This window comes from Podarcis pityusensis (genome assembly GCF_964106645.2).
Source record: "Podarcis pityusensis genome assembly, chromosome: 6".
Lineage (NCBI taxonomy): Eukaryota > Metazoa > Chordata > Lepidosauria > Squamata > Lacertidae > Podarcis > Podarcis pityusensis.
The window spans coordinates 65,358,162-65,374,153 of record NC_138030.1 but is presented as its reverse complement, the minus strand read 5'-3'; the positions used below and the strand labels follow the sequence as shown (position 1 = coordinate 65,374,153).

Below are 15,992 nucleotides of genomic sequence, written 5' to 3'. Positions count from 1 at the left end.
GCGAAGGGTTGCTGCACTATTGCATTATTACCCTCTCGGATTAGCAGAGTTGTTAGGAAGGCTGTGGATCGAGAGTAAGAAGGAGGAGATGTAGTCTTTCTATGTGCATGTTTGTGCCTTAGCTGCCTAGAGGCATCTAGTCTGCTGCTGTTGGGAGACAGAATGAACCTTTCATTGGATCTAATAAGGGCGTCAGTGTTTATGTGCGGAGCAGGAGGAGTTTTGTCGCCCCCCCCCCTTTCGCTGGGCGACATTCCGGGAAATAGGCAGGTGCCAGGGAATCCAGAACCCGAAGGAGAGAAGCAAGACAGTGCAAGCACATGCATATGTACTGTACTCGCAAGCATGTCCCCGGTTGGACTCACTCGCAGGCAAGAAGGCACCGGATTGAAGCTTAACGAGGAGGATTTAAAATCTCCGTTTACTTCTGAGTAAACACAGGACCAGGGCTGCAAAACGCTATGCATACTTACTTAGGGTCCTTATTATTGTTACTGCGTATTTCTTCATACCGCGCCTTTTTTCCTGCTGGAACTCAAGACGGCTCACAGATAAAAATAAGAACTGCTGAAAACACGGGGGTGGGGGAATAATTAAGCATAGTTTTAATATATAGTTTTAATTGTACCAATTACTGCTTTTAAAATGATTTTTATATTGTTACAGTATTAAAACCGCACCTATAAGTTTTAATTCTGTCTATTAAGAGAGTTGCTAAGCGAGCAGGCGACGCTGAGGATAGACACATCTTCCACTGCGCGCGCTGCCCTGGCAGAACTTTCGCCGGAGCAAAGGTTGCGAAGGTTCCGCCACGGCGGCGCTTGCGCACTAGAACTTACGGGACTCCGAAAAGATGGCTTCTCTTGCGTGAACCCGGAAGGAGCTCATTGCGCAGGCGTGTCGAAGATAAGTAGGCGAACCGAGGCTGTGATTTAAGCTAGGCTCGTTTAGCTAGGCGCGCAGTCACGTCGTTCTACAGCAAGAGGGTGAGTGACGTAAAATTGGGTTCCCCTCCCACCCCACAGTTGGCAAGGAGGGCATTAGGGCGTAGCGGGATGCGTTGCAGAGATAGCATCTAGGTCTGTGCTCCCTGCTGGGCTGTCTGCTTGCAATGGTTTCCAGGCTGGGTGACTCTTGACTGTCTCTTGCAGCACCTTAAAGTTTAACTAGCATATATATATATTGCACTGTATTGCATTGCATTGTATTGCGTGTGGGCATAAAAAGGATTGGAGTTTGCATTGCATATACTAAACGCTCCTCTCTGCAAACAATGTGTCTTAACTAGCTGACCAATGCTAGGATGTCAGTGTGATCATCGCAACTGGGGTTTTTTGGGGGGGGGGTCTAAAACCACCCTTAATAATGTAAAAGCAAAGGAAATGCACAAAAGTACAGATTAGTGTATTATTTAGGGCGGCTGCTCACAAAAAAAGCAGGTGTTTTGAGAACACAGACCTTGTGGCATTGGTTAACCACATGTGTTTGCAGGGGCGTGTATGCTTAGTGTATACACTTTCCACCAGACACCAGATCCTAGCTGGCAGCCAGTCCCACTAATTTGGGGGCTCTTTATTATTTCGTTATCTCTTACTTTTTTAAAAAACCAACAACAAATGTAGAGCAACCTTGAAAGAAAAGTTACAAGTTATTTTTATTCTGAAGCATGTGACCAGCTGTGTTTTCTAAAATAAGAATCTGGCAGTTACCCATGCACACTGAAGTTCAGGAGAAACATGAATCTGTGCATTCTCCTGATAATTGAGAGTTACAATGTTTCTAACTTGGCTACAACTTGTTGAAGCTATTGAATTTATTTTAGAAAAGACACATATTTAGTATTGTTTGGCATTTATAAACAGCTTCAGAATAGTTGCTGAAAGTGCCAATTTGATAACAACAAGTCCAGAAAGTGATGTTTAAAAGAAGAGGTCTTAACGACTGCTCTCATGTATGGGGAAAAGAGTAAACTGGTGACTTCTGTACATCTGAAGTAGTCTACCATAGTTGCTGAGTAGAAACGTGAGACATTTTTGGTATGTGGTAAGGGCAGTTGAGAATATATTTCTTTTCTCATTGCCATCATTTCAAGCTGATTTGTTTCTCTCCTTTTTTGGCTTGTTTTTTTCCACCACTACGATGACCTTTGTTACGTCTGCAGCAGTCAAAGTTAAACATTATTCTCATCTAAATTCTACTGGTTTAGAAAGATACAAAGGTTAATGCTGGTTGCAGTTGAAATGCAGATATTAACATGGATAGATGCACCTATGGTAGCAAAGGGGTATACCTTAACATCTTACAAATGAAAACTGTGTGTCTGTGTGTAAGGAAGTAAAACACCTATTTTTATATGAAGGCCCGCTATCTGGAGTGTTTGGACGACCATTACAGTATTGCATTTCATTGTAGCCATTTAAAAGTCAAATATTGACACTGAATTTTAAGCAGATACCTGCATCTTTAGATACTTCTCTACAGTTTCGGATTCCTTAAGTACAGTACCTGGTTGTTACTATCAGTGGCAGTGAAATTACATTTCATGGGTTGCTGGCTCGCAATGTTGACAGGGCACAATTAACCTTACATAAATAATTTGATCCTCACCCAAGCCCCTTTTACTGGCATTTCAGTTCATATGTAGTTGGGCTGCCTACTTGAAAGGGTGCTCAGGTGATCTTGAGACCTCTTGCAGCAGGTTCTAAAACAGGGATAATAGAAGGCCGCTTATTAACTTTCATAAGGCCTTTTCTGTGCCCAGAGATTTTTGATCAAGTTTCTAGAACCTTCTGTCTTCCCCCACTCTTTTTTTCCATGGGTGACTTTACAATTTACAGCCTAAACAAGATATTGTTGATTTAGGCCAGAGTGCAGAGTTTGAGTTAATGTCAATAGTTACTCAATCTTGGAATGCCAGGGATAACCTGAAGTAGTTTGGGAGCCCTTCATTTCTTCCCCAAGAGATGGTTCCAAGGGTCACAATTTAAGATCTGTATGGCTGCTTCCTAAATGCAAGTGAACTTGCTCTCTGGGTTCTGATTTCATGCTTATCGATCAGTTGTTTTAGGCTGACGCCAAGCGTTTTCAAAGCACAGGCAGGTTAGGCAGAAGAAAGCAGCCAGCACAGGTGTTAAAATCAGTGCTCAAAATTCCCCAGGAGCCAGGTATGTTTTGCGACTGGTGCAGGTCCGGTTGTGACCATTTGGAAATCTTTGAGTGCCACGTTGGCAACTGACATCTCGGTCTGGCTGGCCCCTCCAGCTTTCTTAAGCAGGTAAGCAGAAGGGCTTATTTATTGCATTTACATCCTACTTTTTTCTCCAAGGAGTACATGGTTCATCCCTACTTCAGTTAATCCCTACAATGACCCTTTGAGGTAGGTTAGAGGCTGTAACTGGCCCAACGTCACCCAGTGAGCTTCATGACTTGAGTTGGGATTTGAACCCTGATCTCCCAGGTCCTAGTCAGACACTCTAAACACTATACCACACTGGCTTCCTAGAGTACTTCTATTGGGCAGCTATATAAATCAAGTAGGTAAATAAATATAGGGATAGCAAAATGTCACTTGAAATATTTTCATGGAAACTGAATTTTGTTTTAGTCCCGATTTGGTTTTTTGGTGTTTTAATGTGTTGTAAACCGTTTTGAGATTTTTCCTTTAAAATATAAAGCGGTATAGAAATGAAATGATGGTGATGATGATGATGATGATGATAATGATAATTAATAAACCCCGTTGCAAAAAAAAAAAAGTGTTTAGACATTCTGCTGTGGCGACTTTAACCTAGGTTTAATGTACTATTTGGCAATTAGCTTCTATATCTGAGTTTCTAATACTGGTTAAAATGGCTGTGAGAGAGAATGAGCCACTTCTATAGAATCCTAAAAGTTGGAAGGAATCTCAAAGGTCATCCAGCTCAACCCCTTGCCAGTGCAGGAGCTCCCTGCCAAAACATCCCATGTGTAAAAACCTAATGCAAGGAGATGCTCTGTTTTCGTAAGATGTCCATGTGAAGCCCGCAAGCAGGACCTGAATGATACAGTGGTACCTCTGGATGCGAACAGGATCCGTTCCGGAGCCCCGTTCGCATCCTGAGTGGAACGTAACATGTGACTGCTCGGCTCTCGTTTCACCACTTCCGCGCATGCGCGTGCCGTCATTTGTGCATGCACCAGCGGCGAGATCCGGAAGTAATGCGCCTGAAAATACTTAACCTGAAGCTACTTCAACCCGAGGTATGACTGTATAGGACTTTCCCCACCTATGACTCCTAACTACTATGATTCCCATTATTTGGATTTCAAACTCTTCTCCAGGCATAAAGTCTTTATAAAAATGCGGATTAGGTTAAAAATTTTTTTTAAAGCTAGTGTAACTCCAGTTGTAAGGTCTTCTGAAGATGTGTCAAAAGATATCCTTTCTAAGCTGGTTTCTGTGTGTTTGTGCAAACTTCTGCATATTTAACAGTGCAGTCCTGTATTTGTCCACTAAGATGTAAATAAATGGGGCTTACTCCCAGGTAAGAGGATACAGGATTGCGATCTGATTCATTTCTTATCCAAAGTGAAACTATTAGTTCTCCTTTGCAGGCTAATTTTATAAGGCGAAAAGCCTCAAATTGGCAGCACATTGTTAGAACAGAGTGAAATGCATGGTGAACCTTCCGATTTAAATTTCACCTGAAGAGCAAGTAATTTGATCCTTTCTCTTTGAAGTGGAAAAGGCGGTGGAGGTTAAGATAGTACAGTATTTTATCTCTGTGATTTTTCAGGTTACCATGGCAGCTGGGAGACATGTGATGAGAGCTGTCAAAGTGTTTGAATTTGGTGGACCTGAAGTGCTTAAGCCGCAAGCAGATATTCCCTTGCCAGTTCCAGGAGAGAACCAGGTAAAAACGAAGACCTTGAACTGGAAATATAAATACTGTACACACTGAAATTAGCATTATTGTTATTTAACACTTATTGGAAACTTTTCTGCAGCATGCAGAATGAATTTGCAAACAGAGTAAAAATCCCATAGAACACAGCCCTGGAGGGCAATCCTGACATCTGTACATGCCATTGCTTGCCAGACCAACTGCATAAGTACTGCTATAACTTTTGTGCTTACCTTTGGCTCTGTTTTATAAAAGATCCTGCAAACGTTCTATAGGGAATGAACATTGGTTTGCCTGTTACCAAAAAAAGGGGGGGGGATTTGTGTTCTTAATGCTTAATAAGAGAGCCAGTATGGTGTAGTGGTGTAGAGCAGTAGACTAGACTCGTAATCTGGGGAACCGGGTCCGCGTCTCCGCTCCTCCACATGCAGCTGCTGGGTGACCTTGGGCCAGTCACACTTCTTTGAAGTCTCTCAGCCCCACTCACCTCACAGAGTGTTTGTTGGTGGGGGAGGAAGGGAAAGGAGAATGTTAGCCGCTTTGAGACTCCTTTGGGTAGTGATAAAGCGGGATATCAAATCCCAACGCTTCTTAATAAGTATTTATGCTGCTTGTATTTTGAACATATTTGACATTCAACAACAAACAACTTGGCATGAAAATGAAGGTACCAGATTTCTTTCAGTTGTTCAACAAATATCCTTTTCTTCTGCAGGTCCTCATTAAAGTTCATGCATGTGGCATTAATCCAGTGGAGACTTATATTCGTTCTGGGACTCATGCTAAAAAACCAGCTTTACCTTACACACCTGGTTCAGATGTGGCTGGGGTAGTACAAGGTGTTGGCGAACATGTAACTACTTTCAAGGTATCCCATTTTTAAATATGTTGCTCATTTGCTATCTTTTATACAATATCATTCCGGTCTTGGTTACTAAACTGGGTCTCTTCACAGTTCCTGTGTCTTGGATATGATTCATGTCATCCCTGTACATCTTAAATTTCTGCCTTCCTGTCTACAGATTTAAATGTAAACCTTTGTTTGTTAACACACTTTGGCCTACATTCTTTGCCAAATATTCTTTGGTACTTCAGTTACTCCAGACTCAAGTACACCCTGCTTTCAAAGTGTTGGATTTTAAGCTAGTTGTTAATTCTGCTTCCTCTAATGCAGAGTTTCCCAAACTTGGGTCTCCATCTGCTTTTGGACTACAACTCCCATTATACCTAGCTAGTAGGACCAGTGGTGAGGGATGATGGGAATTGTAGTCCAAAAAACAATTGGAAACAATTAGTACAGATTAGATCTGTTGTAATGCTGCTATCTTCTTGTCATGTGTATTTCACCTATATAATTAGGTTTTATTTAACTCTTCTGGAAATGCCTTCATTTTTACACAGGGTACAGAAAACACTTTGGCACAATGCTTCACCTTGTGCATTTGTTTTCTCCTACCAGAAAGGAGACAGGGTTTTTACCCTTGGTACCATTTCTGGCGGTTATGCCGAATATACCATTTCATCAGTTGACACAGTCTTTTCCTTGTCTGATAAACTGGACTTCAAGCAAGGTGCCGCAATTGGAATTCCATATTTTACGGCTTACCATGCTCTCTTTCAAAAGTAAGGCAATGACATCCTAAAATTGCTTTTGAGCAATAAAAATGCAGTAACTTTGGGCCTTTCTTCCTTTTCCTTGAGGCTTTTCTGTGGCACATGTTCAGTCAGACTAATTTTTCCATGTTCTTTAATGCAGCAAATTTGTGGGCACTTTGTGTCTCTCTCACACACACACACACACACACACTCTTTTGTTTTGAGCCTGAGAAAAAGGGAGTACTTGTGCAACAGAGTGACAGTATTTAAAAGCCAGTGTGGCGTAGTGGTTAGAGCAGGCTCCCACAAACTTGGCCCACCAGATGTTTTGGGACTGCAACTCCCATCATCCCTAGCTAACAGGACCAGTGGTCAGGGATGATGGGAATTTTAGTCCCAAAACATCTGGAAGGCTAAGTTTGGTGATGTCTGGGTTAGAGTGTTGATCTAGGACAGGCATAGGCAAACTCCGGCCCTCCAGATGTTTGGGACTACAGTTCCCATCATCCCTGACCACTGGTCCTGTTAACTAGGGATTATGGGAATTGTAGTCCCAAACATCTGGAGGATCAGAGTTTGCCTGTGCCTGATCTGGGAGATCAGGGATCAAACCCCTATGCTGCCATGAAGCTTACTGAAGAACTTTGGGCCACTCACTGCCTCTCAGTCTAACCTACCTCATAGGTTTGTTGTGGGGAATTACATGAGGAGGGGGAGAACCATTTAAACCACCTTGTGCTCCATGGAGAAAAAGATGGGATACAAATGCATTGATTGATTGATTGATTGATTGATTGATCAATGCCTAGGCAAAGTCTGCTTGTGGCTTCAGTGCAAGCTTGTTCTGATGGCAGTGTTTTTAACAGGGAGTTATGAAGTTAGTTGGCTGTTTTGCAGCAATACAGTGGAACTCCAGAGCCTGTGTTGGGTTGTTTTTTTAATATACCACTGTATTTCCTGCTCATCGCTGACAGGATTATTTTGTGGTTATCAAAGTAGCTGCACTGTAACTATTTAATATTAGGGTACATTGACAGTCAACATAAACACTGTTGTTTCCTAACACAGATTCAGAAGAAGTGCATTCTGGGGCTCTTCCCAATTTGAAATTCATTGAATATTGGCTATTTTAGTTTTTTAACTCCTCACTACAGCTGCACTGTTGGCAGCACAGCAAGGTACACACTTGTTTTTCACCCTTCATTAGCCACTTCGAGCAACTCCTTGTTGGATATAATTTATTGTATAAATACAATCCAGACAATTGTATTGAAAATGTTTTGTGTGTTTCCCCCCCTCCAGAGGATCTGCTAAAGCAGCTGAAACCGTGCTAGTCCATGGAGCAAGCGGAGGGGTAAGTATCATGAAAACTAACCTTATGCTTAAAAGGGGCTTTAGCAGTGGCATGTCACCCCAGTGGGTTGGATCTTTCATCCATATGCATTTCTGAACTTCCATCTCCTCTGCCCTGCAGCCCACTCGCACTGCCCCAGGTTCTGCCTCAGAGGGTTGGAGTCACTTTGGGAGAGGAAAGAAAGGGAGGTCCCGTGAGCAGAACTCCACTTGCCCCCCAACACATGGGGTGAGGTGGGGCTGATACAGGGCACAGTTTGGGGGCAGGGCTTGCATCTACAATCCAGCTGCGTTTCTTCACACCACTTCAATTGCATGGAGGAAAATGCTGGAATATGGGTTTGTGTGGAATTCAAATCTGGCCCTGTTTAGGTTTTTAATCCTGAAGTCCTGGAAGTATATGTGTGTGTGTGTGTGTGTGTGTGTGTATATATATATATATATATATATATATATATATATATATTTAAAGTGTCGATCCTCTGTACATTGCCTCTTTTGGTCATGAGAGACATGGCAGAATCCAGTACAGTTGTACCTTGGAAGTTGAACGGAATCCGTTCCAGAAGTCCGTTTGACTTCCAAAACGTTCACAAACCAAAGCGCGGCTTCTGGTTGGCTGCAGGTACGACCGTACTGGCCAAGACTACTGTTCTTTCTGTTTTATGAAGTGCCTTTTATTGTTTTCTTTTTTAAGCAATAACCCTTAGAAAAGTACTTCCTGCTCAAAGTTTGACACTGTTGCTTCCAAAGTATGGCTTGAAATGATGTTAGTGAGAAGTCCCTTGCAGTTGCTGCCTTTGAAATGTGAAGACTGGGTGGTTGTGTTATAGTGGTAATTGAGCTGATATATTTTACTGTCTCTATAAAAGAGAAACAGAAGTGTGTACTGCTGGTTGGCTTAATTATTAATTTCCCTGATTTTATTTCAGGGAAGTCGTGCTTAGAGCATACTGTTTTTGTGTAGGAGATCAAGTCATGCTATAGCAGACTGTTACTACAAGTTATTAAGGGTCACCTGCGGCTCTGTTGCTATTGAAATTTCCTCCTTCGAAATGATTGTTGTCAATAATTGTATAAGGAAAGTACTATGTTAAACTTACAACACTCTTCCCCCACCCCCTCCACTCTTTTAAAAACCTAGGTTGGAATAGCAGCATGTCAGATTGCAAGAGCTTATGGCCTGAAGGTCTTTGGCACGGCTGGAACTGAGGAAGGGATAAAACTAGTTTTGCAAAACGGAGCCCATGAGGCATTTAATCACAAGAAGAAGGATTATCTCACTCAGATTAAGGTAATTTAGAACACAGACTGCAAAGTGGTAATTGGAATACTAGTTAAGATAGAGGGCAGTATTCTGCTAATGAGTGCTGTTAGTGCAAGGATTTCTGCTTGCATAATCTGCTTTCCCCCAACCACATCTTCTCCCCAGATCTTCTCCAGAAGATTGGGGGAATGGCTAGATTTAGGGGTGTGAGAGGAAGAGGAGAACATTCTGTTGGAATGTTCGCCTTAGTAACATGTTGAGTTCCGCTTAGAGCTCCATAGGTTCCAACCCATTATGTTCCTAATGAGCATTTTAACACCACATGCACTCTTTACTGGGTATACAAATGGGTATCCATACACCTGGCTTCCTGCAATTTCTCAACGTTATTTAACAGAGAAATTGTGAGGGTTTTATGGTCAGGTGTGGCTGCAACTGAATCAGCAGCCTTTGTTAGTCTGACCAATGGCAGGAGTCCAGAGTGTTTTTCTCTTCGCTTGTGCGGTTCCAGGGCAACTGGCAATTGGAACCAAGCATTGTTCCTGGTATGGAGGAGGGAAATGAGCTCCTTTCAGCTGCTCCTTCTCTAGCTGATAGATGTAGCCAGGTTGTTCTGCTCTGGACTCTTGCTTTTTAGAATGGTGGTATTCTATCAGTATTGCCGCATTACCTGCCATATTACCTGCCTACCAGTTAAAAATCATAATCTCTGCTCTCAGTCGTGCCATCATGTGAAATGCAGCAGAGGAGTCAGTGCCTTATCAGTGGTGGCCATTTCTTTTTAAAGTCTCCCAACAGTTCCCGAAAACCTTTGTTTATTTCAGTCTGCTTTTAATATTTGACTGTAGTCCTTCATTTGCTGTTCTCTACTCTTAGTTTGGTTCACCGTTTATGGTCTATAATGTGTGTCTTTGTCGTGTTGTATAGTACCTGTGAGCTGCTTTGTGTGCATCTTGATTTATTTATTTATAACAAAAAAGCAGGATATGAATAATAACTTGTGAACCACAAAAGCAGCCAGGCTTCCATGTATCTTTGATACTGAACAGCTGATTTCTTATGCAGGAAGCTGCTGGTGCACATGGCATAGATGTGGTAATAGAGATGCTGGCAAATGTCAACCTTGCCCATGACTTGCAACTGCTGTCAAGTGGAGGCCGAGTGATGGTAAGGATGCACCCCCATGAATGAGAATCTTAAGGCTTAGAATTAAGCTGTCAGCATCTCATTCTCTCCACCACTTTGTGTGACAGATTGTGGGCAGCCGTGGTCCCATTGAGATAAACCCCAGAGACACTATGTTGAAAGAATCAAGCATCAGAGGAATTTATTTATTCTCTGCATCTAAGGTAAAAATCATCATCATCATGCAGTATATGTACATAATTCACTTAGAGGAGTCAGTGTGCCTTTTCTGTAACACAGCCTGGATCGGATACTTGGCTTCAAAACATGGGAAGTACTGGAAAGCTTCTTTAATCTCTCCCTATACTTTTCTTCGTCCCTGCGCACACACTCCTTTATTCAGGTGCACACACTCCTTTATTCATTTCACAGTCTGGGGAACTTTACATAAGCTCTCGGGAGTCAGTTGCTATCTGTTGAGAAGCTTTGGACTGGCCAGTGAAACTATATTCTGCAATAGCATTAATCTTTCAGGAGCTGGTCTTGCCTCTTTGGGCTTCATATGTCCTGCAACTTTTTTCCTCCATGCATTTAGAGAGAAACAATGTTTTTAAAAACCTCTGTTGCTTGGCTTGAGAGTAGTACAGTCGTACCTTGGATCCCGAACGCCTTGGTACTCAGATGTTTTGGTTCCTGAATGCTGCAAATCCGGAAGTGAGTGTTCCGGTTTGCAAATGTTCTTTGGAACCCAAATGTCTGACGGGGCTTCCGGGGCTTCCAATTGGCTGTAGGAGCTTCCTGCAGCCAATCAGAAGCCGTGCTTTGGTTTCCGAACGGTTTGGAAGTCGAACGGACTTCTGGAATGGATTCCGTTCGACTTCCAAGGTACAAGCAAAAATATTCTTGTACAGTGGATAATTCCTGCCTCCTCCTTCTCCACTGCAGCCTGCTGTGTCCCATGGAAAGTCACTGTTGGCAGTGTGGTATTGGGGGAGGGGTGTATGTGGGGTGATTGACCACAGGCATTCATTGATTTCCCAGCTCTCGCTACACACGTGTCATAACCTCCACTGCCATATCCAAGCCTTTCCCCAGCCCTTAGGGACAACTTTCCACGGGGCTTACAGGTAGGGCTTGGGAAATCTCTGCTGCGAAAACTAAATTGTGGTTGCAGTGCTCTGGAGCCAAGCCTACATTCTTCTCACACACACGCAAACACACACACACACACACACACACACACACACACACACACGGTACAATGTAGAATAATGAATTTGACTGCTGGAGGGCATAGAAGTATTTTCCTTTCGTGCTCAATTTTAAAAATGTTTTCTTCTCCATTTAGGATGAGCTGCGTGAATGTGCAGCATCAGTTCTGGCTGGTGTAGAAGCTGGCTGGCTGAAACCAGCAGTAGGCCCTGAATATTCATTGGAGAAGGTGGCAGAGGCTCATAAAGACATAATACACAGCCCAGGTGCCTTGGGGAAGATGGTGCTTCTCATGTGTTAAATTGTGCCTCCACACCAATCGGATAATCGCTGCTCACAGTTGTTAATGTAGCACGTTCCGGATACTCCTCAAAATGTGGTTCAGGTATAAGATGCAATAAGCACTAATTTGGGGAAATATTTGAATATCAAGTTTTAAAAAGATGACATGCTTTGTATCTCTGACTTAGACACTCTGCTGTTTGGGAGTGGGGTTTTTTTCTTGCAGGTCTTTGTAAAAGATGTTTGTTTTGCACCCGAATGGTATTGCTATATTGCGGACTACCATTTGCACACATGAATGTGCTAAACGTGCTTTTGGGCCTACATAAGGGAGTATTAGAAACCCACTGTGTTGGCTTTAATTTGCTAACTACAGAATTACGTTTCAGAATCCCTCTTCTTTCAAAATAAAGAATACAAGGAAGACAGACCCAACTGTTCCTTTGCTTTTCGTCTTTGGGTAACAAAGCCCATACATAAGCCATGTTACCTTTTAGTAAGCCACATATCCAGAAGGAGTGCCATTCTTTGGAAAAAATGCCCAGTTCATTTCAACTGCTGATATTGGGGGAAAGGTGTGATTTGATCAGTGCCTGTGTACATCCGCATGCAGTCATACCCAGCCTGTGTTGTCTTTGCTCCTTGGAGAAGAGGGAAGGACTCTGCAAATAGGGTTTCCACACGTATGAGAGTATGCACAAACCAGCCACTGTTGTTCTCCGTGCAACAGAAGTAATGGTAATGTATAGATTTAGTGGCTTCATTCTGATGTAAGGCTAAGTCATGCCTTTAGTGAATGAAGCATAGTGAGCCTCAGGCTTGAATAGTTCACCTCTTCAGTGCAGGTGTGTGTAGGAGAGACCCGAGCCTTTCAGTTTCATTTTAGGTGAACCACATATTGCCATGTCATGCAAACCTGGGTAAACTGTTGTGAATGTCAACCATGGTTTGTTGAAACAGACAAAACTTCAAACCATAGTTTATGAAACTAGTTTGTTTTCAACTAAAGCAAGTTAAGGTTAACCACAGTTTCCTGCCCCCTATGTTCTTTTCCCTCGCAGTTTTTCAAAAGAACTGACAATGTAGGCATACATTTACAATGACCAAGTGAAACAAATATTGGGATACGTTCCTCGTGGCTCTTCTGGGTTGTTGTTGTAATGTGCTCATTTTCATGCATTTGATAGGATACAGGTATATTTTGTTTTCAGGTATGTGAGGTTGGGCCACTAAAGCTGGTTCCAAAGTAAGGTTAATAAGCTTACCGTAATCTGTCATGAATTTCATTTGCACTTATGCAAGCGTGCCAAATGTTACTAAGGGAGCAGGAAGAGAAAGAGGAATGCAATAGAATCTTGCCACTCAGACTAGCCATCTCGTATTACTATGCAAATGGCCTCCAGCAGTGAGTGTAAACATTTCAGCACTCTTGTAGGATGTTGGTGTTGAGATGCAAGACACATCCAGGCTTGAATTGTCAGATCTTTGCTGTGAGAGCTAATACTGCAGGAACTACACTTTACAAATCTTAATTTAAAATGGGTTTCTTCAAAGAATAGCCCCACAATGCGGTGTTACAGGTACCAAAAAGCAACAACACAAAACCCCTATTGATTTTTTCATTATCATCCCTGTTTATCCAAGAACTGCATTTTGGCTTACTGCTTGCCGCACATAGCCAAGATAATTGGACAGAAGTAGCTAATTTGGGCGTTAGAACTCAAGTTAGAGTATGGTTGTCCTTCTGAACCACTACATGTGTAATTTGTACTGGGGCTGCTTGTGACAGATGGAGCATCCCTTTTCAAGTGGTGTTCTATGATAGAGAGCAGGAACAGTTGCAGTGGAGTTATTACAAAACATATAGGTCACTTTATTTCATTTACGGCTCAAAAGGAGCGTTTGAAAATGGCTTTGGTACCACTCTGATTCAAGCTGTTGCATGGCTAATTAGCAAAGGTTTCCAATCCGGATAAATATCTGCTGCATCTGCAGATCACCTTTCCCCAAAATTAGCTCTAGAAATATATTAAAGGTGCTCGTTCATTGATCTGAGCCTTCTGCTAAATGTGACCTAATGCTGCTGATTATTTGGTTTACCTGAGCACATGAAATACCTGAAATCTAGCACTGCTGCCTTTCTTGAAAGATGGAAGTATAGAGATTATGGCTGTCAGAACAAAGCACCAGGGAAGACGAAATATTACTTATGAAGGCATGGTAGCAGCTGTTTGGGCTTGTGATGGCAGTAACTAATAGTGGAAATGAGAGGTCAGATGCATACAGAAATGAGAAGCTTAATGCTACGCTCTTTGCAACAGTGTTCCCTGTGCCCGCCTATATCTGTCTATCCCAGTTCTTTATATCCTGCCTTTCAGGATACAGATCCTCCCAAGGCAGTGTACAAGAAACAGTGCAGTATTAGTGAAAGAGCTAACAAGGTGTCCGCTAGTTGTTATGGACTAGAGCTCCCATCACCCCCAGCCAGCCCAGCAAATAGTTAAGGATGATGGGAGTTGTTGTCATCGGCAGTATGTGGAGGATACCAAGCTGGCTGTTGCTGATCTACATCAAATGAGGTGAAGCGCTCAAGGATAACTAATTCATTGCCAGCAATCCTGCGCCCATTTACCTGGGTTTAAGCCCCACTGAACTCAGTAGGACTTGCTTCTGAATATAGACATGTGTAAGGTAGTTTAGTGAATGCAAACAGGACTGTGTCATGTAGCCTTTTCACAGAACTTCAGTGCCATTCAGAATGCAATAGAGAATGCAAGTAGAAGAAGGAGGTGTGGTTAGGCTTTTAAGAAATAAAGGTTGCCAAGAAATTTTGGGCAGGATTCACTTAACTGGCAGAAACCCTGCACGAGGAATTCCACTTGCCCAGTGGGATTACCTCTTCCTCTGCCCACATGCTCCACAAAATTGGCTGAGGGTGGCTGGGTGTGGAATGCAGGACCATTCCCTCTGACAAGCTGGAATGCTTGGAAGAGCACGATGTTGAATTATATCCTCCATTCAAAATAAACAATTGCATGCATAAATACAGCATAGGCCTAGCAGTGATGTTCCACTATTTCCTGTTGATAAAGTTGAAAGTGACCATGAAGAGAGCTGCTTGACTTCCCACCAGAAGGGGTCGTGCTACTCCTGTTCCTAATACATTTCTTATCTGCAGCGATAAGATGTGTTACACTTTATACCAGTGAAAGAATGGGGAGATATTCCTCAAGGCATTTGCCAAAACACAATTTCACACTTTCTACCTGGGAGACGCATGGGATATTACCTCAAGAAAGGTGGAAATGGGAGACCTTTCCTTCTCTTCAGTAAGTTATTAGCACTTCTGTTTCAACATGTTTCCTTTACCAGGGCTGCAATAATAATAATAATACAAAATCCCTGCTTTGCAAAGAATGGGAGAACTAACTTTGAAATGCTGGTGGTCTCCTCGGAACTATGTGAAGGCAGTAAGCTTATGCCAATTTTTAAATGTGTTAGGAAAGTGTACCTCAGCCATGGGGCAGGGACCCCACAGTGGAGTCCCATCATTCCTGACCGCTGGCTGTGCTAGTTAGGGCTGATGGGAAGTTACTTATTACTTTGATTTGCCTAAGACAAACAATACCCCCTTCACAACAACTCCACACAGAGATAAACATCAATAAGCAAGATTATCATAAGGCCTCAAAAGCCTTGAGAAAGAAGTACATTTTTGCATGGTGCCAAAAGGGGGAGAATGTCAGCACCAGGCAAGCCTTGCTGGGAAGAGAATTCCATAGAGTGAGGCCACAACCAAAAAGGCCCCCTCCCTTGGCGTAATTCTTCAAACTTTTCTCAGACAGAGGACCTGCAGAGGAGCCTGGGATCACGAATGAAGGGTCCATGTATGTTCACTTGGTAAATTGTAGCTCCAAAACATCTGAAGGGACTTCTCTGCCGTACACACAGCTAAGCATAACCTATCCCACTACTATGTATAAAGTGCTGAAGGTTGCCAGAATCAAATTCTTAGATTCCAGCTTAGTTTTGCTTAGCACTCTGTTCTGGGTGGCATGTTCTTGATTCCACAAAGATGGAGGTTTCTATAACAGGTAAGCTTTGGGACCGTTGTGGACAGATATGAAGATAGGAGTGGAGCACTATGACATCTACTGCCTCGTCTTCCTTGAAATGAAGGTCCAGAGGTTCATATGGATCGAAAAAGGAATACAGAAAAAGCCATTCAAAGGAACAGACGAGAAGAGGACATTTTCGTTAGGTGTAGGAGATGC

The 15,992-nt window shown here is 42.7% G+C and overlaps 1 protein-coding gene across 2 annotated transcripts; it reads left to right on the top strand.

Moving 5' to 3' along the window:
* The first annotated feature begins 820 nt into the window (after positions 1–820).
* Positions 821–12,148, top strand: CRYZ (crystallin zeta). Of its 2 annotated transcripts, none has more exons than XM_081009012.1 (9): positions 821–986; positions 4,776–4,892; positions 5,599–5,751; positions 6,343–6,506; positions 7,782–7,833; positions 8,977–9,126; positions 10,165–10,266; positions 10,353–10,448; positions 11,573–12,148. In XM_081009012.1, the coding sequence occupies exons 2-9, from the start codon at positions 4,782–4,784 to the stop codon at positions 11,735–11,737; spliced, it is 993 nt and encodes a 330-aa protein (XP_080865138.1). In that variant the 5' UTR covers positions 821–986; positions 4,776–4,781; the 3' UTR covers positions 11,738–12,148. The 2 variants fall into 2 exon arrangements, with proteins under 2 accessions (XP_080865138.1, XP_080865139.1); XM_081009013.1 differs by lacking the exon at positions 821–986 and adding an exon at positions 3,124–3,274.
* The last annotated feature ends 3,844 nt before the right edge of the window (positions 12,149–15,992 follow it).

Bases quoted from the DNA above. Each gene is read 5' to 3' on its own strand.
- CRYZ (XM_081009012.1), top strand. From the start codon at position 4,782: ATGGCAGCTGGGAGACATGTGATGAGAGCTGTCAAAGTGTTTGAATTT. The intron at 6,507-7,781 runs GTAAGGCAATGA...CCCCCCCTCCAG, and splicing joins TACCATGCTCTCTTTCAAAA to AGGATCTGCTAAAGCAGCTG. The intron at 7,834-8,976 runs GTAAGTATCATG...TTAAAAACCTAG, and splicing joins TCCATGGAGCAAGCGGAGGG to GTTGGAATAGCAGCATGTCA.